We start from the raw sequence: 25,207 nt of genomic DNA on the forward strand, positions 1-25,207 counted from the left end.
GTCGGTAAATAACTACCAACTTTAAACATGCATACATGGAGTCACAGAATTTCGAGATGTTTGAGTTGATAAAGGGAAAGTGCAAATTGGTGTCGATCAAGTACAGTAAACATTGTGACGTGCAATACTGAGCAATGGCCGCTGGGTGTCGAATCGTCGAGCGACGATCGTGTGGCCGCTAGGTGGTAGCGCTGTACTAGGATTTCCTCCTCCCAGGTCGTCGAAACAACAAATTGAAGTACGGAGCAAGCGGGTGAGAGAACGTTCGAAACCTCCTCTGACCGCGACTTTTAAACTCTTTACTGAATTTAGAGTGAGATTCGGACGAGGCTTGTCGAAGTAGTTCAAGTTCGGGATTAGCAGGAACTATTATTTCTCAGCAAGGTAAGTTAGCTGTAAAATGGCGGAAAGCTATGTGGAACTTAGTTGATTTGTATTTTGCTAGCTGCTTGCTAGCCAGGCTAGTTGAAGCCTTGAGCGCGTATGTCTGCCTGCTCAGCCAAGTCGCCTCGTTAGCTCCGCTGAGAGAAGCTAGCGCTACTCTGGTTGGTGGCGACCCAGTGCTCTCAATTCCTACCACAACGACGCAGAATATGTCGGTCAAAACACAACAAAATGTTTTGTGGTTTTGATGGACTTGGTTGCACTTCACAATAATTGTAAACAGTGTTTGTTGCTTATGCAATACGGTCCTGAAACTCCCGAGGCAAGATGGAGGACGCAAGGACGTGATGTTTTTTTTAGGGAACGTTAGCACGTTCGGTTAGCATGGTTGACCAATCGGGAGTTTATCGTGTCCGTTAAATGAATCGTAATAATTGTTGTTCCTGGCATCAAAACTGAGCCTGGGGCATAAGCGTAGTTTACTGGCGAAAAACAGGTCACTGGATGGCGTTCGCTTCTAACGCCAGTCTCGCTAATATTAGCATGTGATTGCACCGTCGAGCTTGCGTCGTTGTATTATTATGGTCGCCCTCCAATAGCGGTAACAAACGCGGACCAGTTCCCGTAACAGCTTGCGTGTAAATTCAAATTCGACTTTTACGCGTAGGGATAAAGCACTTGTTTGTGCATTTCAACTCTCGAGAGCTCCAAAATTCACGGTTGCTAGCGCCGCTAGCACCATTCGCGCACCGGTGTCAATTTTGACAGGAACCGACGAAGAGCGTAGTCACGTCGGCTCGATTGGAGTGAACGCGGGTATCTGTGTGCTGCTGCGTTGACTTGAGAACTCTTCAATATGGAGCTTACGGTTCGTTTCTATCCACGATCTTCGCCCTTAGCTTCGCGGTGGCAAGTTTATGAGATACACTGAGCGATTTGGCGCCACTTTTTCAGTCAACACCCATTGAATCCCGTCATCTTGTCATGTAATATTAACGCAGTAACTCGCCAAATGGACACATGAATCATGTTTTCAGATGACAAACCGAATTACTTTATCAAGCAATGCCTTGTTACATTGCAAACAAAACAGCAGATTCTTGTAGTTGTTTCTGGTACCTATTTTTTACCTGCATTATAATCGTTGACACGTCCACACCATCGTGACAAATACGGGAGATTGTAAGCAGCGACAGGGCTGTTTTACTATACATTATTTATTGATTGATCGATTTATTTAAAACCCTATCTTCTACAATAACGGCATGTCGTTATATGTTGTAGGATGCACGATGTGGCACATTAACACTAGTAAATGTGTGTAATTATATTATTTAGGGGGAAAATAGGCAAGATGATTTTTTTTATTTTATTTTTTTAAATTGCTTTCTCAATATTCCCTTGTATGTATGTGACACTTTCCCATACAGTACACACAGCAGTAGTTGTGTCCTGCAGTATCTTGTTGATGTTGGTAACGCGTTTTGATTGGTTGAAGTAGTGTTGGGGCGGACAGAGCACGTCCATATATGGCCAGTGAGGAATGACTCCAATGACTGTAAAGCAAGGGGGATGAGGAAGAGGGAACCAATGCTTTGAGTGCTGAGTGCTACAAAAGCATCTGTACCGCCCACTGTTACCATGTGAAGCAAGAAAAAACATTTTTCATCGTTTTTGTTTTTTTTCATACAATTGCTTTTCTAATTTGATATCTCAATCCAGGTTTCATGCAAGCTTCCGTGTCCTGTGTTTACTGAGCATTACAAGACAGTCATACATTGGAAGTTATCCAGAAGATGTTAGAGAAATGATAGCAGCACCAGAAATACCAGCAGACTTCCCCTATGCTCAGTAAGTGCTCCTTGTAATTTTGGTGCTGTTAGTTTGCTTTAGTTCGAACCAAGCACTCATTAATTTTCTCATTACTAGGGACACAGACACACAATTTTCTTCAGACACAGATTTTTCTGAAGATCCAGATGGGAGGAGTTCAAATCCAGTTAAAGGAAAGGTATGTAAAGCAGTGTTGGCTTCTATCGCGATTGGAACTAACACACTTTTGAAATGATGAATTTTCATGACAATGTAGACAATATAATAGACATATAGTAATAAACTAGTTTGTGCCGCCATCTAGCTGCACTGTTGTTCAAAGTCTTTTGATTGAAGGCTTCCATATTGGCTGATCAGAAAAGCCAATCAGCTTTTTTTTTTTTGTGGCTAATGAGATAATAAGTGTTTCCTTACCTGTTTGGCCTCCAAGCATGCGTTTTAGGCCACGGTGCATTAATATTATGTACACAACAACACTATATGGCTACTGCATCTTTGCAACACATAATTTATGTATTTTATGTTGCAGATTGAGCTGTGTTTATACTACAAGGTTCAAACGATACAATTCAAACTTTTTATCTGCTAAAAAAAAAACACATCCACAAAATTGAATTATTTCAGTTTGTAATCAGGCTTCTTCCAAATGACCAGGTCTAGGTCAAATGAGTCAATATGGGATTATTTTGATTTGTTATTATTGACTCCCGTGTTGTTATGAATGTGCATTTTGGGCATCTTCTTGTGTTAAGTAGATGTAGAAAATGCCGTGATGTGTAACCAAAATTGCGAATGAAAACTGACAATACAAAAAAAATATCGCTATTGAATCAAACATCCAGGCATTGACACGTGAACTTAATAAACAGAACTGTTAAAGTGTTTGGTTGTATGTCCTCAAATGGGTGTCAAGATGTTAACAACACAACCAGAATACCCTTACTTTAGTAAATACTGCACAATCTCTGAGCTTGACATGACCTTATTGTTTAAGAGCAATCATTGTCGGAAAGAGTGTTTCATGCTTCCCTAATGCGATTGTTTTTTTGTTTTGTTTTTTCAGGGTGGAAAGAAGGGGAAGAAACCAGCAGGAGACAAAAGCAAGGGGCCAAAGGGGCCGGGTCGGATAAATGGCCACCACCAGGAGAATGGCATGGAAAACATGATGCTGTTTGAGGTGGTTAAGCTTGGGCGAAGTGCCATGCAGGTGGGATATGTTTAATCGTAAACGCTGATGTTGCATTTTAAAATCAACCCCCCCAAAAAAGCACATCAAATGATTTTTTTTTCTCTCATATTTATGGAATTATGGTTGTACTTTACAGTCTGTTGTTGATGACTGGATTGAGTCTTACAAACATGACCGAGATGTTGCGCTGCTTGATCTCATCAACTTCTTCATCCAGTGCTCAGGCTGTAAAGGTATGTTAAATATTAAGTGCTATTTGAGTGCTTTACAAATGCTGGTGAACCCTTAACTGCTCCAAGCTTTGCTGTTATCCTACTTGGATATATTGAATGTCGTTAAAGATTTTGTGTGCAGAATGCAGGTCACGGTGTTCTTTGGACCATATTCCCATTTTGTGTGCCTTCAAATATCGGCTAAAAATATTTTTACCTTTATGTAGTCAAACCATTTACAGCAGTTGTACACAAGTAACACAAGTCTCATTATTTCTTATAAATCTAAACCATAACTCCATGTCCATTCATCTACTGGTAATACAAACATATATACTATGACAATGATAAATGTTCTTATGGCTTCATTAAATAATGTATTGCAACACACAATGCATTGTGGGAACCTACATGATAAAAAAAAAATAATATATATATTTACAGTTGACCTCCGCTATTAGTGAGGAAAGGTTTCCTAACTGTCCTGCGAATAATAAATATCTGTGTAGAATTGACTTATATTAGAAAGGAAAAAAACAAATTCATGGCTTACATTTTTCTGATTGATTAATTTTATTTTTTTAGTATTTTTTTTTTTTCCCTTGCCAAAAAATTATATTGTTCGGGTCTTACTATGTACAAAGTCTTAATCTACTACTCTCATGTTTCTCGTTTGAATGTCGCATTAGATAATGCAATGTTTTTTCCCCTATTGAACAGGCGTTGTTAGTGGAGAGATGTTCCGCAACATGCAGAACTCCGAAATTATCAGACGAATGACTGAGGAATTTGATGAGGTAATTTATTTTCACCCTTCCTGTATAATGTACATTTTGTACATGTTTGATATTTGCATAGAACCAATGAGTTTTGCACATACTATTTGATGGCACGAAATTGAGAACACCTCCAGGAGCACCTCTTGGTAATAACGCTTCTCTTGTCCTCTGTGGATTTTGTAGGACAGTGGCGACTACCCTCTTACTATAGCGGGGCCCCTGTGGAAGAAGTTCAAGTCAAGTTTTTGTGAATTCATTTCAGTCCTAGTGCGGCAGTGTCAATACAGTATCATCTACGATGAATATATGATGGACACAGTTATCTCGCTTCTCACCGGACTATCAGACTCTCAAGTCAGAGCCTTCAGACACACATCTACACTGGCAGGTAAGATTCTCTCACTGTTTGAAATTGAATAGAAGGGCTGCTGCATGTTGCACCATTATAGTACTGCTTTGTAGGACAACTACTTTCAAATTGCATTGTTACTTTGGTTCTGAAAATCACCCTTTTTGGTACTGTGTCTTTTTCAATAGCAATGAAGCTGATGACAGCCCTGGTGAATGTAGCTCTAAACTTGAGCATTAACATGGACAACACCCAGCGACAATACGAGGCAGAGAGGAATAAAATGGTCGCTAAAAGGGCCAATGACAGACTGGAGCTCCTCTTGCAGAAACGTAAAGAGGTATTGTCACTGTCATTTGTACAAATATAAATTTGGAATAGTGTAGTTAATTTTCAGTTATCATTAACAGAAAGGCCAACTGCCACAATATTTTTCCCATATACTTTGACAGTGACATGTCATTCGATGTTTGCCATCAGTTGTACGAATTATTATTCAGCCCTTTTGTTATTGTTTGCCAGATGAATGAATGGATGGATGGATGGATGAGTGGGTTAGGGTTGGATGGATGGAATTTATTTAAGTGTCGTATCTCTGCAGTGCCCTCATGTGTTTTTAATGGAAACTGCAGAGATGAATGTGTCTTATGGGTTGAGGGTTGGAGAGGAATTCTGCAGCAGTATTATTCTTATTTTTTTTCACACATTGTAGCAACTTCCCTCACGTCCCAAACGCTGGCAGTGTTATTATTGTATCCTGCCCCTTAAATCCATGACAGAATTTCCCTAGGAAGCAATGGTTAGAATAAAGATACAGCATTTTGGCAGAGTCATTTGAGGCATTTATGCTTTGACTGACATGCATAACAGTTATCTAGTGTGAAACACTTTTTTTTTTTTTCCATATGGAATATGTGCCTTCCATTTTTGGCACTCTAATCGTGATGTCGGAGGTCCAAATGTCTGCACGTTCATACCTGGTGTTATTCAACTCGTGTCATCTGTCAATTGGGTTATAGCCCAGCAAGATGCCTTCCATCTGCCTTTCACTGTATCACTTTACTACAGCCTGCTGGCATATTTGGCTCCCACTTAAACGCATGGGCAATATTGATAGTACTCTTTTGTCCAAAGGAAATGAAACCCCGCAATGGTTACTGAAATAACTGACAACACTGAAGTGTCATTCCACAAAGCTTGTGGGAGAATGTTCTTTGGACACTTTAAACAATTGGCGCTTTTGGCAAGTCACATCAGGTTGACACAAACTTGATCTTTACAAAGAAAATCTTAACCTTGTGCATGCAACCTCCTGCATGCCGGTGCTTTGTTTTTTTTCCAGACAAGATCGAGTAATTTACTTTGTTTCTATTTCAGCTCCAAGAAAATCAGGATGAGATTGAAAACATGATGAATGCAATATTCAAAGGAGTCTTTGTACATCGTTATCGGTATGTTTTTTTCCTGTGCATAGCATATTTGTTGTATTGTCTTTTTACCGATAATTATATTGTTTCAACAGTGATTCAATAGCAGAAATCAGAGCCATCTGTATAGAAGAGATTGGAGTTTGGATGAAGCTCTATAGTGATGCCTTCCTTAACGACAGTTATCTCAAGTATGTGGGATGGACCATGCACGATAAGGTGGGTTAGCTCAGAAAGTAACTTTAGCTTCAGATTTTTCTACACCATGTTCTTCTTTCTTTTGCTGAACAAAGGCATTGTCCCCTTTAATGCTTCTGTCAAATCAAACATTTCTCTCTCTTGGACTGCTGTCAGGGATGCTTATGTAGAAATCTCTTTTAGCCACCAAAATAAAAATCTACTAATTTCTATTGTTCTTCCAGATCTAAAAAGTCATACCACATTGAAACTAGGGCTTGAGCGTTACAGTAAATCTACGGTACAGTCTGCACCTTGGATTTTAGGACACAGTTTGGTGCAATTGTGATGCGTTTGTAATGTCCTGAACTGAACAATAGTACCTGTGCTGCTGAATGCTAGCTTTGTTGACAGGTCAACAGCTGTAAACAAGTCAATACACTCACCACACATGCCAACTTCCTCTCGCTCCCCATTCTCCAAGCCTGCTCCTTTTTGGTGCAAGCTAGCTGTGTTTCTTACCCCATGGTGCTCGCAAGTGATATTTCCCTGCATTCTTTTTACTTTTCTCACCACGCTGCCTGTGCTTGCACTGCGTGTGATGTAGTAAGTACGTTCTTGACTCGGATCAGCCACGCGATGACACCAAAAGTGTTAACTATTGTAGGCCCCAGCCAATTTGAAGAAGAAGCAACATTTTCGCTTCATCTGTAATGCCGAACACCGCCCAAACGGGCGAACACGCCGCCAGAAACACTCTATTCCTGTTCGATCTGACCGCTGCATTAGGTTAGGAATTAAAACATTGCTGCGATATTCACATTATGAAGTGACCAGACCACACATCTTCACCCACAAAAATGGCTACAAAACCATAGCCTTAAATCCCGTATTTAGTGGTACGGTAGGTCATTCATTAATGAAACAATATTTTTTTTTAACAGCGTGATTGGATGTTTTCAAATATTTCAAGTAAAAGCGGTTTTGTTTCTTTTTTTTTTTTCTTTATCTTGGCCAGAAGGTTCCTCAGAACTGTCATTTGTTTGATGTGAATGTACGTGGTTATCAAATACATATTCTTTCTTTTTTTCCAATTCTTGATTTTAGCAAGGTGAGGTACGACTCAAGTGTTTGACAGCTCTCCAGGGGCTGTACTACAACAGAGAGCTTAATGCAAGACTGGAACTCTTCACCAGTCGCTTCAAGGTCAGCGCCATCTGCTGGTTATTTTACAAAACCAAATTTACACGAATTACATATTTGATTAAAAGCTTACTAGTTGGTATTGACATGGACACTACTGACAATGAGTTCTTCTCAGATGTTTCACTTGTACTGATAAGTCTGATCATTTTTTCTTCCCTGTTGTTTTTCCGCAGGACCGCATTGTCTCCATGACCCTTGATAAGGAGTATGATGTTGCAGTACAAGCAATTAAATTGCTCACTTTAGTTTTGAAGTACGTACGTTATAAAATGTTGTCCCGGACTCGAAACACTCCATTTATTAGTGAAAAATAATTTCCTCAATGGAAACTCACCATACATGCATGCACGTACCCATGCATACATTTCCGTTTGTACTTTTTACTTGAATGGCTCTTTTGTTTGTTTGTTTGTTTCTGCAGTAGTACAGATGAGGTGTTGACTCCCGAGGATTGTGAGAGTGTCTATCATCTAGTATACTCAGCACACAGGCCTGTTGCTGTTGCAGCGGGAGAATTTCTCTACAAAAAGTATGTCAGACTTGACTTTAACAGAGTTGAGCTTTTCACCGCCGAGCTTATGTTCCATGTTGGGCGTGTCTTAGCCGTGTCTTCGGTTTTATTGTATCCTACCTACCAGGATACATGGAATTCACCAGTATTTCATTTTGTATGCCTGCTATGTTTACATGAACAGTTTATGACCTCTTTAATAACTAAATTTGGATTGCACAGACGTTTAAAGGGTTTAGTGACCTATGATAATACAGGAATTCACCAAGTTTCCCCACTCGGTACAAGTTACAACATTCAAAAACTACAAACACAGTGGAATTTACACTTGTGGTTTAGTTATTGTGAATTTAATTTGCGTATAATAACGGTGACATTAATTGAACAAAACGATTTTTTGTGACGAAATGATTTATGTTACCAAATAATTTTGTTTTCACAGATTGTTTAGCCAGAGGGAACCAGAAGAGGAAGGCGCCCCTAAAAGGAGAGGCAGACAAAGTCCCAATGCCAACCTCATCAAGACCACTGTCTTCTTCTTCCTGGAGAGTGAGGTACACGCGTTTTATTTCAGTTGCTCGTAATTGACTGCATGCAAACTATCAAATTATTCACCCATACTTTGTGGCAATATTCCTAGCTCCATGAACATGCAGCCTACTTGGTGGACTCTCTCTGGGATTGTGGTCCTGAGTTATTGAAGGACTGGGACTGTATGATCAGTTTACTGTTAGATGACCCATTGCCAGGAGAGGAAGGTATGACAAAAACCTCACGGTCACATGTTACTGATGTGGCTTGACGGAATTGTCTTTATTTATTAACTGGAATTTTTTTTTCTTTGTGTCATGCAGCTCTTTCAGATAGACAAGAGACAGCTTTGATTGAAATTATGCTGTGCACTGTACGCCAGGCTGCTGAATGTCACCCCCCTGTGGGAAGAGGCACCGGAAAGCGGGTAAGTCGCACAGTAGATTGAGATGTACGTAAATTTTTACATAAGATTTTGCCACGTTGCAGTCGTTTTTTTTTTTTTTATAGTATGGAAGATGGTCACCTTAAAGCTTACATGATCAAAGGCTTCAACATCTCATGGCTGTTTAAAAAAAAAAAAACACCCTCTCAAGGTTTATCTGCGTCAGAGTTATATCATGATTAAAACAAAAACGTCTTAATCCACAGCAAACTATATTTTTTTCCCTTGGCCCTTGTTAGGTAATCATAAGATATTAAAAATATTTTTTTCATGGAATTGGCCGTTTTATAATCAGGAACTAGTAATTAGAATAGAACATTGCCATTAATTTCATACAGTTTTAAGGAAAATTTATGTATTGGGGTATTAAGGTATTTCCCCCCCAAAATATCTGTTCTTGTTTTTTGGGGAAAATGTATGTATCAAAAGTACTATTGGAAATGTTTTTTTTTTTTTTGTATCAGTCTGTTATGTGGCATCTCTTCGAAGTTTATCACAATGTACAGTATATTGTAACTGATTACTGTTACTGGTGCCAGATAACTCCTTCTAATGTCTAAACAGAGGCTGTTCCATGTAGTTGTTCCATGAAAAGTTGCGGTTTTCTAGCACCATGTATTTCTAGTTGCTATTTTTTTTTTAAGTCAATACGGTGCCTTTGGTATAGCACAAAGGTTTTTGATTTCCAATTGTGTTTCAGGTGATGACAGCTAAAGAAAAGAAGACTCAGCTTGATGACAGAACCAGAATGACAGAGCTCTTTGCTGTGGCTTTGCCCCCTCTACTGGCCAAGGCACGTCATTACTTAGATACTTTGTTTTGTGTAGGTTATAACATGTAGCTTCATGTTTGCCCAACAGTATGCTGTGGATGCAGAGAAAGTGACCAACTTGTTGCAGCTTCCTCAGTTCTTTGATCTGGAAATTTACACCACAGGACGTCTGGAGAAGGTCAGCCAAATGTTCTTCGATTCCTATTATAACATTTAATGCACCACTGTGGATGTCTGTATGCCAAAATGTTCTATATTACATTACAGTGAAACCTCTACTTATGAACACCTATACTTACGAATGTTTTAAAATATAAAACAGAGCCTCGAGATTTTTTTTGCCTCCACTTATGAACCAAATTTGACATCAGCGTGTCTATTGACATTGTGACGTGTGTGTGTGTCTCTACACTTCGCTCGACCACTTCCTGTATTTGTCCTCGCGCTCATTAGCATATTGACAAGTTCGTTCGTAGTTTGTCCGTAGTTTTTGTAGTCAATCATGTCTCCTAATAAAGCTAGTGCTAAAAGCGGCGAGGGTAGTCAGAAGCGGGTGTAGCGAATGTAGAAATGAAGCACGGTGCATGATTCTCCCCCTCCCACTCCTCGTCTCTCAAGCGCCTACTCCTATAGCAAGTCATCACGTCTTTCAAGGTGATGTCGAATAGATTTATACACTCGTTAGTAAAAAGGTTGTGGACCGCGGGACTGCTTTGCTTGGCGGAGGGATTTGTGACCAGACTCACGGTCACCACAGAGAAGAGTGGTGTGTTGATTGCGTGTCCGGCCACCAGGCAAATTGACATGAACAAGATCAAGACGGACATTACTGGAGAAAGGAAGCTTTTATACACAAAGTCTCATTATTGGGGACAAAAGAAATGCATATGATGCCGCTTTTAAGTTAAAGTTGATTTGGCTCTTAACGAAGGAAATGGAGCTGCTGCATAAAAGAGCAGGGCTATCCAACAAATTTTTATCACGGGCTGTTTCCTTCAGAAGGCCATTATAACTGTCAGCGTCTTCCATATACACTATAGGCTACACATGATTAGTAAAAAGTTAACTAGTTTTGGAATCAGAGACAAGTAAAAACTGTTCAAATATTTAAAAAAGATGAATGGCAATGAAAAAATTGGAGGAAAGACTATTTGTAATTTTAGTATTAACACATGAAGTTGATACACAATTTGTCTTTGCGGGCTACATTAAATGATGTATTAAATGATGTGGCGGGCCGTATCTGGCCCCCGTGCCTTGGGTTTGACACCTACGCTGCTTCTTCCGGCCACAAGAGGACACCGGGCTATTGTTGATGAAATCTTGGTGTTGCCCTTTTCAGTATTTTTTGCCACTCATGTCTTCTCGGGAGCTTTGTGTTGCCCGTATCTCATTGCCAATTTATATATACTCCATCTTTTACAGTTCATCATTATTCACGAGATTCCGACTTGTAGTTATTTTTGATTATTGTTAGGTGATCTTGAATGAATGAAAAGGCCCCTACCAATGAAATTTGTTGTTATTGTACTTTATGAATATTGCCATTTAATCAGTACAACTATGTTAGGTGCCACGTCTTGGGCTATTGCTGACTATATTTGTTTACTTTTGACTGCAGCATCTCGAAGCCTTGCTCCGCCAAATCAAGGAAATTGTGGAGAAACACACAGACACTGAAGTTTTGGAGACATGCTCCAAGACCTACCATGCTCTTTGCAATGAAGAGTTCACAATATTTAACAGGGTCGACATTGCCCGCTCCCAGCTGCTGGATGAGCTGGTGGACAAGTTCAACAGGCTACTGGAGGATTTTTTACAAGAGGTAAGAGTCAAGGTTTCTTTTTTGACTTGATGATCCTCATGTTTTTGGGGGAGAAAGGTTATTTTAGTTTTGTTCTTGTGCATACCGTGGATATCCGTGGAGTGTATTAACCACAGGAGAAATAGAAAATAAACTGACAAACAATCCAGACGCTTTCTGGACCACTTATCCTCACAAGGGTCACAGGTGTGCAGGACACATATAGATAACCAAACATTCATACGGCAATTTAACTCGAAAGACAATTTAGAGTGCTCAATTGACCTTCCATACATTCCTTGTTTGAATTGTGGGCGGAAATAAGAGGACCCGGGGAAAACCCACAATGCACAATCCACACAGAAAATCCAGAGCCAGAATCGAACCCACAACCTTTGCTCTGCGAGGCGGACTGACCACCCAATCACCTCCCTTACACTGTATCAATGCCAAATTGCACTACTAGACTATCAACAAGAAAAATAATTTATATGAACAGTGAGCACTTTGAACTTTATTTCTGTTGATGCTATATAAATATAGTTATGTGCCATGATGGATATAATGTGACCATATGGACAGATAACACTGCAGCGCACCGTCTGAAACTTAGAGGAGCAGGATGAAACAAGGAAATGAAAACAAATAACTTATTTACCAATAGGAGATCAAAATACGAGGGAATCCTTTCCCCTCTAGTCTTTCAAGCTTCCTATCACAGTAAAGGGAAACAATTGCGTTTCAAAAGATGTCATCCTTTTTTAGGCACCTCAGTGACAGGAAGTGATGAGCGATCTGGGGCTGAATCGGTCATGTGACCTTTTCTTAAAGAGACACGCAGGGCACGAGACTTCACTTTTCTGATCTCGGCACATTGCGCCTAAATGCGCCCAGCGGTTTTGTCCGAACCATCACCAGTATTGTTTACTCAACTAAATTCTTCTTTCCAGGGTGAAGATACTGACGAAGACGATGCATATCAGGTCTTGTCGACTCTAAAGAGAATCACAGCTTTTCACAAGTAGGAATTTATTCCTATTGATAATCCGCTTTTTGCCACGTTTTGTCCATGTTGATGTGTGCGAGTGAAAAATGTTTTGATTTTCTTTGTTATATTTCCTGCAGCGCACATGATCTCTCTGGATGGGACTTGTTCACCAGCAACTTTAAGTTGCTCAACACAGGCATAGAGAATGGAGATATGCCCGAGCAGGTTATTTATAAAACATTAGGAAATAAATTGTCTTCAGAATTCAATTCACTTATTGAGTATTAACAATTTTCTTGTTAATTTCTCTTTTGAGCAGATCGTTATCCATTCACTGCAGTGTACCCACTATGTGATCCTGTGGCAGCTGGCCAAGTTATCCGAAGGCAGCTCCCGAAAGGTGAGAGCCGACTCACCCAAATTCTGTGAAGCGTGGCTGTTCTGCTAAAACACCTGTCTGACTTTCCAGGAGGACATGGTTACCTTGAGGAAACAGATGAGGGCTTTTTGTATGATGTGTCAACGGTACCTCACAAATGTCAACACGGCTGTTAAAGAACAGGTGACATTTGAGCTCATATTAGCACTTTGTATTCAAAGGGTGAAAAATCCTTTACAAATTAACTGATAAGGAAATCCTTGTTATATTTAACAAGGACTGCTCCTCTATATTCATGCATGGATGTGTAACTACTTTTTCTTTTCTTCTCACTGCAGGCATTCACCATCCTTTGTGACCTCCTGCTCATTTTTAGCCACCAGATGGTGGCTGGAGGAAGGGAACACCTTGAGCCCTTAGTTTATTCCTCAGAGGACTCGCTCCAGTCCGAACTGCTCTCCTTCATCCTAAATCATGTCTTCATAGACCAAGATGATGACACCAATAGCACAGGTACAGCTGCATGTCCATCCACTGCTCTGATCGGTGTGTCGAAATCAATGTGCTTTTTTAAGTTATTTTAACAGAATACTTAAAATTACAGGTCAATGTAACTATGAAAAAGTCCAAACTGGTCAATATAAACATTAAAGAAAGAGCTTTTTACACTTAATGTGCTTAGAAGGCCTGAGCAATTTTGGCTGAAAATGTTTCACATTATAAATATTTCATATATATATTCACTCATTGTTGATTATTATAATTTTTTTAAAGAAATACATTTTGAAATAAGAAAGTATTAACTATTTTTGTTTACATTGTAATATGCAAAGTTGCTCCTTTAGCAGCGCACTGGAAATTTAAAGAAGATGCTACCGCAAAGCAGTATAGTTAATCGTTACATATGTTACCGTTCATTCAGTGTTTGTATAAGTTATGTAGGTTTTTTTTTTCTTTTTTTGAATATTTTATTGAAAGCGTCACAGGGTACATATTGATATTTGATTTCTGTTCCAGCCCTAATTTTGGTGTTGGGGTGTGTGTGGAATTAGATACTGTTGTCCTGTTTGCAAGCGGCATGGTCTATTTGTAAATGTCAATTTTGACTTGAATGTATATATACATATACAAATATCCACTCATAACTCTTTTTGAAATCCTTGCAAAACCTTTGGGCTGATTTTAGGTCAGTCTTGTCTAAAGGTCAAACAGGCCTTAGCAAAGACACTAAGTGAGTTGTAGGTTTTCATGCCTTTTCACTAGCTGGCAACAGCCATGGCCAGAGGCATTTTGTTTAAACTTTTGTTTACATCCTATTCTTGTGAAAGTGATATGTATGATTGCCTACAAGGAATTTCTCCAAAGAATTAGGGAAGACCTGATTAGATTTTGAAAAGACCAAGGTCACTGTGACCTCCCTCAGTTTCATCTAGTTGCCATTAATTTCTGGAATGCCTGAAGAAAAGGTCACATCTGAATCAAGTATAAACTCAAAGGCAGCGTAAATCATTTGGCCACGACAGAAGAACAAACCATCGTAATAAATCCATTTATAACTTCTAAGAAATTTGTTATCTTATTTGACAATATTTATCTAAATGTTTTATAGTTTGATTCACGCGTTGACTCTCCATAGATTATCATAACAGATAGAAAAATGGGGCTACAGTGTGTTAACTGGTAATTGAGCATTGTAGAAAACAAGAGGTGTATTATGAAGACTAATATTTGTGTCGTTTTCCATTTACAGATGGCCAACAGGATGACGAGGCAGTGAAAATTGAAGCGTTACACAAAAGGAGAAACCTCCTGGCTGGCTATTGTAAATTGATCATCTACTGTGTGGTAGAAATGAAAACCGGAGCTGACATTTTCAAACAGTACATGAGGGTTCGTTTGGTTTTTTCCTCTCTAAATAATCATTTATTTCACTATGATTCATGCACCAAGCCCAGAAAACTAGCTCTGCAACTATTTGGCCTTTTCGATTTGTATGTAAAGTTTTTTTTCCTGTTTATTTTTACAGTATTACAATGATTATGGTGACATCATAAAGGAAACAATGAGCAAGACCCGACAAATTGACAAAATTCAGTGTGCCAAAACCCTCATCCTCAGCCTTCAGCAGGTCAGTCTTCAGTTTTGCTCAGTTTCATATTCTTTGTATTTTTGTTTTTTTATGAATACAGTAATCCCTCGCTACATCGTGGTTCGATTATCACGGCTTCAGTACATTGTGGATTCCCCCCCCTTCAAAAATTCACAAATTCAAAATAAACCTTCTAAATGAAGGAATTATGGCACGAAAGTTGCCCACACGCCAGCAGAAGGCAGTGTGTGTCCACACAATTGCTGTACGTACACTTGTACCTTTTAATAAAAACGTTGTTACAGTAATAAGAGTTCTAAAACCACATTTACAGTATTGTACCTTGTTATAAAAAACATTATAATAATAAAATAGTTCTAAAAACATTTACAGAATGTACACTTGTGCTTTTTCATAAAAGGTTTTTATAAGAGTTCTAAAAACGTATTTACTGCATGTATACTTTAGCTACATATACATGTCACACGCACACACACACGTATCATTTATATTATACATTATTTTCTGTATGTCATTTATCTACGTATTAATATAGTACTTACATGTTTGAAACTATTATTTAATGTTCTAATAATAACATATGCACTTATATGGTTTAATATACACTTATTGATACACAAACAATGTGTGTATGTTAAAAAAAAAAGGGTGACACTACTTTGCGGATTTTCACATATTGCCTATTGGAACCAATTATCCGCGATAAATGAGGGACTACTGTAGTCATTAAATTTATTGCAGAGCTTCCAATTTGTTTGAGCCATGTTGTAAATGCTAATGCAAACGTTTCATTTTGTGTTTGTGTTAGCTTTTCAATGAAATGCTGTCGGAACTGGGCCATGGGTTTGATCGCTCCTCCTCCGCCTTCTGTGGAATCAAAGAGTTGGCCCGTCGGTTTTCTCTAACCTTTGGCCTTGACCAAGTGAAAACCAGAGATGCCATCGCCATGCTACACAAGTATGACTTTCTCATGTTTTTTTTCACTTTACACCTTGCAAACGCCACATCTATACGCGCAACAAACTTGAAATCCTAATGTAAGATTTTGTGCAATAAAACTGCCACCTGATTGACACTTGTAGTCAAGCTTCAATGATCATTTTGTCCATTTGTAGCAAACATCTCCTATTGTAAAGCCAATAAAGCCATTCAATTTTCATTTTTCTTGTCCATCTTTGCTTGTTTCCTAGGGATGGAATAGAGTTTTCCTTTAAGGATCCAAGCCCCCAGGGAGAAGGTGGCCCACCTCTCAACCTGGCCTTCTTAGACATCCTCAGCGAATTCTCCTCAAAGCTGATGAGACAAGACAAGAGGACTGTGTAAGTTTGATTTCTGCCCTAGTCAGGGCAACAACCTAAAAAAAAAAAAAATCTTTCAAATTGGGCCTTGTCTTGAGTTTTGGATTTTTTTTTGCGTCTGCATGCATTTGTTTGTCGAATCCCAATCTCTTATCCATTTTCCCACAGCCACATGTACTTGGAGCGTTTCATGACGTTCCAGATGGCACTGCAAAGAGAGGACTGCTGGCTCCCCCTCATTTCATACAGGAATTCCCTACAGGCCGGTGGTGACGACGACACCATGTCAGTGATGAGTGGTTACTCCAGCAGAGGCTCATCTGTACGTTCGAAAAAGACGAAGGCTCCTGCTGCTTCAACTGGAACTTCTGCAGCAAAGCGAAAGCTTCCAGAAGGTAGCAAGCCTTTGGGAATCTCTAGTGTTTAATACTCAGAGCAAGTGTGCCACTTTTCTGTTACTTTAGTATACTATGTATAATCTAGTCGTTTGTGTGAGTGGCATGGATTAATAGATGGCTGAAATAGAGCAGTTGAAGCCCAGAAAAGCAAAAATGTCTTCCAACCGTCCCAACGCGTTCCAAACGTCTTGGCTCCGGCAAGTTGATGGGCAAAGAGATAAAACAGCAGATGGTTGGGAGCTGTCTAATTATCACAATTGCCACCTCATTTCATCAACAACAAGAAAATAAAATATGGTGCTGGATCATCCAAGGTGGCGACGGTAGCGGAGTTTGGATCAAGTTGCTGTCATCACAAGAATTTTGATTGAATTGTTCACAAAGACCGAGGGCCATCTGTGCAAAGCAAGTCTGTGTAACAGAGATAGAACCGCTCGGTGTTTATGTTTCATGTGTGTATGTACTTTGTCTTACGAATTTTCTTCCCTTCCAGAAGAAAGCAGTAGCAGTGAGGTGTGGCAGCAGGGCATTCAAACCCCAGTCATGTTATCATCCCCCCACCACACCTCCACTGCCATGCGAGACCCCAAAAGGGTTCGTGATGACAGCTACATGGGGGTCTACGCCCTCCCACACGACCAGCCACAGCCCCACCAACACCCGCAACAACACCACCAACAGACACCTCAGCACCACCAGACCCCAATGGATTACAAGTATGGAGAACTCCATGTATCGACTTGTACAAAGTTTCGCTGCAGTCATTGAACTAGTTCCAAATTCAGAAAATTAAATCTAATCAGTCTGTATTTACCTGTCTAACACAACAGAACACAAAACTTTCGGCAGTTAAGCTCTTGTGAAGGCTACGGTAATTTAAAAAAAAATGATTGTACATTAGGCTTTCCTACATGTTGACTTTTTGCTCCGTGCTGTCATTTTACAATTGTTATTTGTAATATTTACTAATTGCTAATATGCAGCTTCAACACTTTCATGCGTTCTTGATTCCTATTGATAATGGTCTCGTTCTTTAGTGCATGTCATCTCGGATCCAAACTCATTCTCCATATGTTTGGCGTGCCCATTGTGCGAGTGGAATTAGAATTTGACTGTAAATCTCAACAGCCTGCCAAATGGTTTATGGAAGCAGTGACTGATGTTGGTGTTTTTTGTTTTTTTAAATTCTGGCCAGTGAGACAACAACCTTATATTTTTAGCTAGTTGGTGAACAGCAACAGCTAATTCATGTATTTTGTCTAGTTCCCAAGTGACGTGGATGCTGGCCCAGAGACAGCAAGAAGAGGCTCGTCAGCAGCAGGAAAGAGCCATGAACTATGCCAAGCTCAGGACCAATCTGCAGCATGCTATGTAAGAAATCCACCCAGCAGCAGGGTGACACCGAGTTCTTTTAATGTCTTGAAAGTCAAAAAACAAATTCAATTTCAATGGCCACATTCAATTGTTCAGACGTCGCGGCACCGGCCTCATGGAAGAAGATGAAGAGCCCATTGTGGAAGATGTGATGATGTCATCTGAGGGTCGCATGGATGACCTCAATGAAGGCATGGACTTTGATACAATGGACATTGACCTGGTGAGAACCATTTTCCATTAATTGATTTCACACTCCTTAAGTAAGAGCAACCCTATAGAGATTAGGGTTGGGCATTAAATGGAACTGGCACCATCATTCCAGTTCTCCTGGAATCCTTCGAAATGTCAGTGCGGGTGGGTGTGGCATGCCCTTCCCAGCTGTGTCGCCTGCAGTGGTCACTCTTTCTTTGTTCACTCTGTTTCTTAAGAGAAGGCTAATAAAAAGAGGAAAACCTTGTACGGGAAAAGAGGGAGTGTTCAATTTAATTTTTGCAGGTGGCAGTAGCGATTGGAAACTAAAAATCCCTCTGAGTGCAGCTTTAAGTACAGAGTTCACACATCTTGTCAAAAAAGAACTCCTTTTTTTTGTTGAGAATTGTAATTAAGAATCGTTAGGACCCGGAATCCAATTGAAGAATCAGAACTGGAATCGTCCAAATTGAAACGATGCTTAACCGTAATAGAAATATTCGTTGTGGGTTTTCCCATTCTGTGAAGGTCAATCCTGTTCTACGAGACGATGTAACAAATGTTTGTAAATTTACGCAGAAGGCAACAAACCCTATCCAACTTAACCAGTTATAAGTAGAGCTACTCTTTATTTATTTTTTTAATTTTGCCTTCAGTCTCATGCAAGGCGCTAGTAATGGCCTCAATTCAGATAATTGCATCAGGTCCTCTGGAATGATCACACTATAGGTGTTCTATTTCATTTGCTTTCAAACACTATGTTCACCCGTAATTGGTTAGGTCATTAGCTAATTCAGTCAAGCTCATGATAGTCATGGTCTTAATTGCTCTTACATTTGTAGTCTGCTGATGTGCAGCGCCATTACAAAATGCCTGCGACAGGCCTTCGAGGTCACTACGGTGGTGGTGATTGAGCAATACGAATGCCGTTTTTTTTTTTCCCCCCATCATCTGGTCCAATGTATCAGCATGTGCTTCTAACTTTTACGGTCGCATTTTAACGCTCATAAATCTGAGGTTCCCCAACAACATCCTACAGTTGCCCATTTTCCATTGGCAGCTGTTTCCCCAAACATAACCATTTAATTTATTTCATCAGCACTTGTTCCAACAGACATCTTTCTTTGACCCAGATGACACGAGAACTTTGCTGAAATCCTTTTTGAGGATCTAGTCAGTCAGAGAAGACTGATTTGTTCGGCCTGCGACAATTACCATCGAGCATCTTGTGTTGATTTTTCAATGTCGTTTCCAAATGCGAAAAGAACTGAACTGTAATCATCAAAAGTTTTGTTTTGGCTCGGCGTAAAAGGCCCTCTGTGTGTTGTTTAATGAAACATTGTGTTGACAGTGCGTTGCAACATCATGACCAATTTATTTGACAATTTACACCCGCTCCACAAAACCATGCATGATGGAGTGTAAAACCAGAACTAACTGTAATCCAAAACATATGTCTCCACTGCATACCAAACGTCAAGTTGATTTCACAAGAAAAGGACTACAGTCATTTTCACAAGTCACTCCACCTATTTCCCCATTTTAACATGCATAAACCGACCTGAGTGACCTCTGTCTATGAAATGTGTTGTTGTTTTTTTTTACCCTCCCCTCTAAAGTCACCTTTCATCACACTGTCCTCCTTTCCTCTAGCCTCCATCTAAAAATCGTCGTGAGAGGTCTGAACTCAAGCCGGACTACTTTGACCCTGCCTCTATTATGGATGAGTCGGTAAGGCCGAGTCGCTGCTTACACGTTTGATGCTTTGCATGTTGATAAACAAGTCTTGACTCACTCCAACACAAACCTTGGGCCACGGTTTATTGGAGTCGTTGACACGAGGCTTATGAAAGGTCTTTGTACGAGCTCGGTTATCTGAGCTGTTTGCACCGTAGCCAAAATTCCTTTACCCTTGGCCTTGAAATCCAGGTCAGACATCAAACTCTGAGCCCTGAACAATGTTCAGGAGTGCTTTGTGTCAACTCCAAATGATTCATTACTCACATTTCTCATGAACATGTTTGATTTGATATTTGTTGAATGAAAAGACAGCATACCACAGATGACTATTTGCCAGTGTAGTTCTCATGGAAATGTTGTTATATTTTTTTTGATACAAAGTAGTTTAATTATATTAAATATAGGTTGAACGTGATTTGCAAATCATCCTCTTTTTATTTACCTTAAACACATCATTCCAGCGTCATTTAAAATTGGCTTGTATCTATTTTGTGACGTCTTTTGTCAAGACCAGTGTCCAAAACTGAAAATTTCGTTTTTGGTATGTGGGCAACGAGCAGGTCATAAGGAATTGATTTTGTGAAAACACATAACACCTAAATGATATAATAGCCAAATCCTCATTTAAAATGCAATTGCATGGTTTGGTTTTGTCTTTGAGTCTGTCTGAACACTTGACAATTTCTTCCATTTGAGATGTCGTCTCAGTAAATTTCTTTTCCCTCTCTTCTAGGTCCTGGGAGTGTCTATGTTTTAAACTAATATCCAAATGATTTTGAAACTGGGATACGAGAAGAGGAGCTTTGTATTTAAAGAGAATTTTAGATGCGAAAACAAGTGTGTTTTCTGTAAGAAAAAGTGAAAATTACAACAAAAAAAAACAAACAACGTTTTGGCTTGTACTCCATGTGGACCAATGATGACCCACACTCAGTGTTGCTTGCTCAGAGAGGACTTCAAATATATACTTTTATAATCTTAGTTATTATCTTCCTGTTCCAAAATAGTGAAACAGGCTTCTTCCAAACCTATTAAAGACGATACGTGTCAGAAGAAAAATCCATAATAGCTTTTTCCCCCTCTTTTCTTTTCTTTCCCAGTGCAGGGATGGATTGGTGTGTTTTAACTTAAGGAACATTCTGTTTTATTTTTTATTTTTTTGTCTAACCCTTTTTACATTTGTAGTTAACTACCAGGTGTGATGTAGTAATTTATAAACAGACTGTAGTAGCTTGCCTGTACCGTGTTAGCCAAGTGGATGGAGGTCTTTCTGTTCTTGTACTTTCTTTGCCCTCCTTTCTCTTAAGTTCCTCTTTGAGGTCCTGATAACCACTGGTGGTTAAGATTGTGAGATGTCATGTAGAATCAGTCTCAATCCTTGTTTATGCTGTGAAGAGTCCCACAGTCCAGTAGTATGTAAGTCTCGAAGCTTAACCTGAGCTTTGGACCGACCGCTCCTTGCCGGCCATCTGCTAAGAGAATTGTTCCCTTGAACAACAAGTAGCCCGGTCCACTGAAATTGTTTTTTTTTTTTTTTGCTCTCACTCTCTCTCACACTTTCTGAATCTAGCAGCATCATGTCAAAATGGGTATCTCTACATTTTAAATAAAAAAATATATATATGAATTGGTGCTGATTTTTATATATGTGCTTTGGTTTTCTTATTTTCGACCTTCAGTCACAAATGAAAGAAATGTATAAGAAACTGAAAAATTGAAAGCATGTAAATTCATGCAGCAAGAAAGATTTTTAGATTTGTATTTTTGCGTTTTGATTTTGTTTTCTTCCTTTTGTCTTGATAATGTCTTCGGGTTTTTACCTTTTTTCCTAATGTGTAAATTAGTTTGGATAAAACGTATGAAATTCAGCTTTAAGAGTTTCTCAGCTCGAGTCCTGTCACGAATATACTTAGGAACTGCCGATGTTAATAAACATGTGGTTGTCTATGAGAAATTACTGAACACAAGTTATTCAGCAGCGATGTGGCAGCTAGACAAAGCTTAGATTTTGACATGTTTGTCACACATGACTTTTCATGAACTGTTCTGTCTACTGAGTTTTTTTTTGTTTTTTTTTTAAAGTCATTCCATGCTAAAGCCTTAAACATGCTTCTTCTCTCACGCTAATCTTCCATGTCAGCAGATTGGTCATGTTTGAAGGGTGGATAATTGGCTTCTTAGAAACATGAGGTGGTCAAATGTAATGTGATCAAGTAGATGAGCAGTCAACGTGTGTTTTGCCTAATTATTTTATGTAAGTAAAAAGAAAATTCTTTTAAGGAAAAAAAGTACTGTTTTATTATTTGTTGCTTACCACTTTATTGGTATAAATCCTTATTAGATATTGTGTATATATTCAAATTCTAATTTCTTTTGGGCTATTTTGTGTTCTGCACTCTTCTCTTGCCTATACCCTGAGTTGTTTATTCTCCTACCCTCTTTCAGTCACTCTGTTTTCTGATTTGTACTTGTCTGGAGACAGTAACTTTTGAATAAAAATCAACACACAATTTCAGCTGTCATAAATATTTACTCAATTTACTGCAAACCAAACATATACTTCAAACCATGAATATCGCCGTTGGGTTTGTTTTCGTGGGTGACTCTGAGCTGGGAATCAAGCAAAAGCTCGAGATGCCACTTTTCATTGTTTGATTTAATTTTTTCAACAATCATACTAATTCATAACTATAAACTAGACCAGTCTATTCAACTGTGAATAATTTTGAATATACTTACATTTTGAAATGGTATTCAGATTATCAGACAGAAAACTAGAAATGGAAGAAAAATACTGAATCTCTCAGTACACTTCTACACATCTTGTATGGCTTTCCCATTTTCTCATTTAATTTACAATGGCTCTTGGATCGTGACGAGTTTGATATATGTGACGGAGTTACAGAACGCTTGAGCCAGCCCGCTGAAGTTCACTTTAAAAACGCATGGGGGCAATGGAGACCAAGTTGTAGTTAACAGTCCTAAAATGATACTGATGTCCTATTTTTCAAATGTCATTTGGTATTTTGAGTTGTTCTCACTGTTCCATCAAAGACACAAAATAACTGTTGATAGATTCTGTGATATTTACTTGTCTCATATTGTGATTGTCTGTACCATGCTTAGCCTGTGTGTGTGTGTGTGTGTGTGTGTGTGTGTGTGTGTGTGTGTGTGTGTGTGTGTGTGTGTGTGTGTGTGTGTGTGTGTGTGTGTGTGTGTGTGTGTGTGTGTGTGTGTGTGTGTGTGTGTGTGTGTGTGTGTGTGTGTGTGTGTGTGTGTGTGTAATAAAATATCATATATGCATGTGTTTATATATGTAATGTGTGTGTGTGTCTGTCTGTCTGTCTGTCTGTGTGTGTGTGTGTGGATAATAAAATATAATATATGCATGTGTTTATATATGTAATGAGTGTGTATATGTAAAATCCTTATCACCCCATGGTGATAGGCATTTGTGTAAAAGTGAAACCAGTTGTGCATGTAGCTGAAACTGTCAAGCCAGTTTTCAAATGACTACTTTGCTGTTGCGGCAAAACAAGTTTCACTTGTTCACTTATTTGATCATACAACAATCAAGTGTTGTGCTAAATTGAGCTTGTTGAATTGTAACGTGGCTGCAGACCTAAATCTGAGCCTCTTGAGTGGCTTCTATTTACTCCTGATAACCTCCAGTCCTCCACAGGCCTATCAGCATAGACCATGTTAAGACCTCAAGAGGGTCAAGGAGGGCTGGCTCCCATGCTTCACACATGTGACTTCACAGCCAAAAGTCATCTTATTGGAACCGTACTTCATGAAAAGTATGTTCAAGACAACCTTTTATTTTCATGTGCTGAATGGCAAATCTCGGAAGCTTCTCAACACACAGACTGAGACTTCCCAGAGTGTGCGTGAAAGCAAAGCCAGAAAATGTCGAATCCAGTGAATAAATCATTAATGAGAGTGCCGGTTGTAATCTACTTCTAAAAGCAAAGCAGCTGATCCTGGAAAATCATTCACCAGGACCTGCTCAGATTAAAACGCAGACACAAACTCAGCTGATTGCACTTCCAAAGGTATTTCTTTCCACACCGAACACAGCTATTTATTTTTACATGTGTACATAGGGTTGGCAGTCATTTTCTCAGATAAAACCTGGTTTGCAGAAAAAAAAAAAAAGAGATGGAAACTGGGAACAAACTAAGTTAGGGTGCCCCACCACACTGTGCAGTCTGCAGATATGATAACCACTAATTAACCATAAAACACAAAGAGCCATTGTAGAATTTTGATTTGGAATAATGGGTAAACATTAATTATTGCCAAAACTAATGCCTATGCCCCAACACTAGCCGTATATGATGAAACTGTTATTTGTGTGAAATGCCATTATCATTTGTGTAAGAACTCGTGTTGAAACAATAACACATTGACATTAAAAAAATAACACATTTACATTTACAACAGTAGCAGTATTATAGGGGTTGTCTTCTAGTGCTAACATAAAAATGATTTTAGTTCACATTTGCATAGCTTTATTTTGGTACAAACAAATAGTCTGCGGATTATTTTTTATTTATTCACATAGCCTACTCCCATCCCCTCTTTTGCACGTTCAGGAGTTTGGTGTCTTGCTTAACAATCGAGCAAAAATTGTCAGCAAATGGTCAGATGTTTGAAAGACTATCCTGAACTACCCTGTGGTGTGTGCAGTATATTAAAGGATGGGTTCCCCCCCCCTACCTGATCTGCTTGGTAAACTTTTGTGGAAATGTAAACCTGTTCATCCTTGCGATGGTTAGTTTGGCCGAGTGACAAATTCCAATTATAGTGACTTAAAATAGAGCAATAGTCAATGAGGACGTGACTTGAAGCTGGACAAAAATAAAGCTCGAATTGAGGGTTCGTGACTCACAAGTCATTCACCCACCACAATAAAAGTAACACAATCCAATTACCAAATAAGCTAACTGAATAAGCTACTAAATAAGCCTAGCCTCAAGAATTCCTTCAATTGTATAACTTCTATTTATTCTTTTTGTTTTCTGAAAATGGATGCCTTGTTGTCACAAGTCTTACTGTTGTCTTGTATTACAACAGACTTCTGGTTTGAGGGAGGAGGCTCCCAAT

At 39.1% G+C, this 25,207-nt stretch overlaps 1 protein-coding gene across 5 annotated transcripts; it reads left to right on the top strand.

Moving 5' to 3' along the window:
• Positions 1-97: 97 nt before the first annotated feature.
• stag2b (STAG2 cohesin complex component b) lies at positions 98-22,608 on the top strand. Of its 5 annotated transcripts, none has more exons than XM_085900215.1 (34): positions 98-253; positions 2,107-2,235; positions 2,314-2,395; positions 3,281-3,424; positions 3,543-3,639; positions 4,339-4,415; positions 4,581-4,785; positions 4,935-5,086; positions 6,124-6,197; positions 6,269-6,392; positions 7,458-7,556; positions 7,730-7,809; positions 7,978-8,085; positions 8,510-8,621; positions 8,708-8,825; positions 8,922-9,025; positions 9,744-9,836; positions 9,904-9,993; positions 11,437-11,640; positions 12,570-12,640; positions 12,745-12,832; positions 12,927-13,007; positions 13,077-13,169; positions 13,325-13,499; positions 14,737-14,876; positions 15,013-15,114; positions 15,905-16,053; positions 16,287-16,415; positions 16,563-16,789; positions 17,286-17,508; positions 18,056-18,163; positions 18,263-18,389; positions 20,012-20,089; positions 20,832-22,608. In XM_085900215.1, the coding sequence occupies exons 2-34, from the start codon at positions 2,192-2,194 to the stop codon at positions 20,853-20,855; spliced, it is 3,822 nt and encodes a 1,273-aa protein (XP_085756341.1). In that variant the 5' UTR covers positions 98-253; positions 2,107-2,191; the 3' UTR covers positions 20,856-22,608. The 5 variants fall into 5 exon arrangements, with proteins under 5 accessions (XP_085756341.1, XP_085756331.1, XP_085756351.1 ...); XM_085900205.1 differs by having other exon boundaries at positions 239-384; XM_085900225.1 differs by lacking the exon at positions 98-253 and adding an exon at positions 533-1,252.
• The last annotated feature ends 2,599 nt before the right edge of the window (positions 22,609-25,207 follow it).

The sequence above is a fragment of the Syngnathus leptorhynchus genome, chromosome 2 (genome assembly GCF_054491065.1).
Source record: "Syngnathus leptorhynchus isolate UIUO chromosome 2, UIUO_Slep, whole genome shotgun sequence".
NCBI lineage: Eukaryota > Metazoa > Chordata > Actinopteri > Syngnathiformes > Syngnathidae > Syngnathus > Syngnathus leptorhynchus.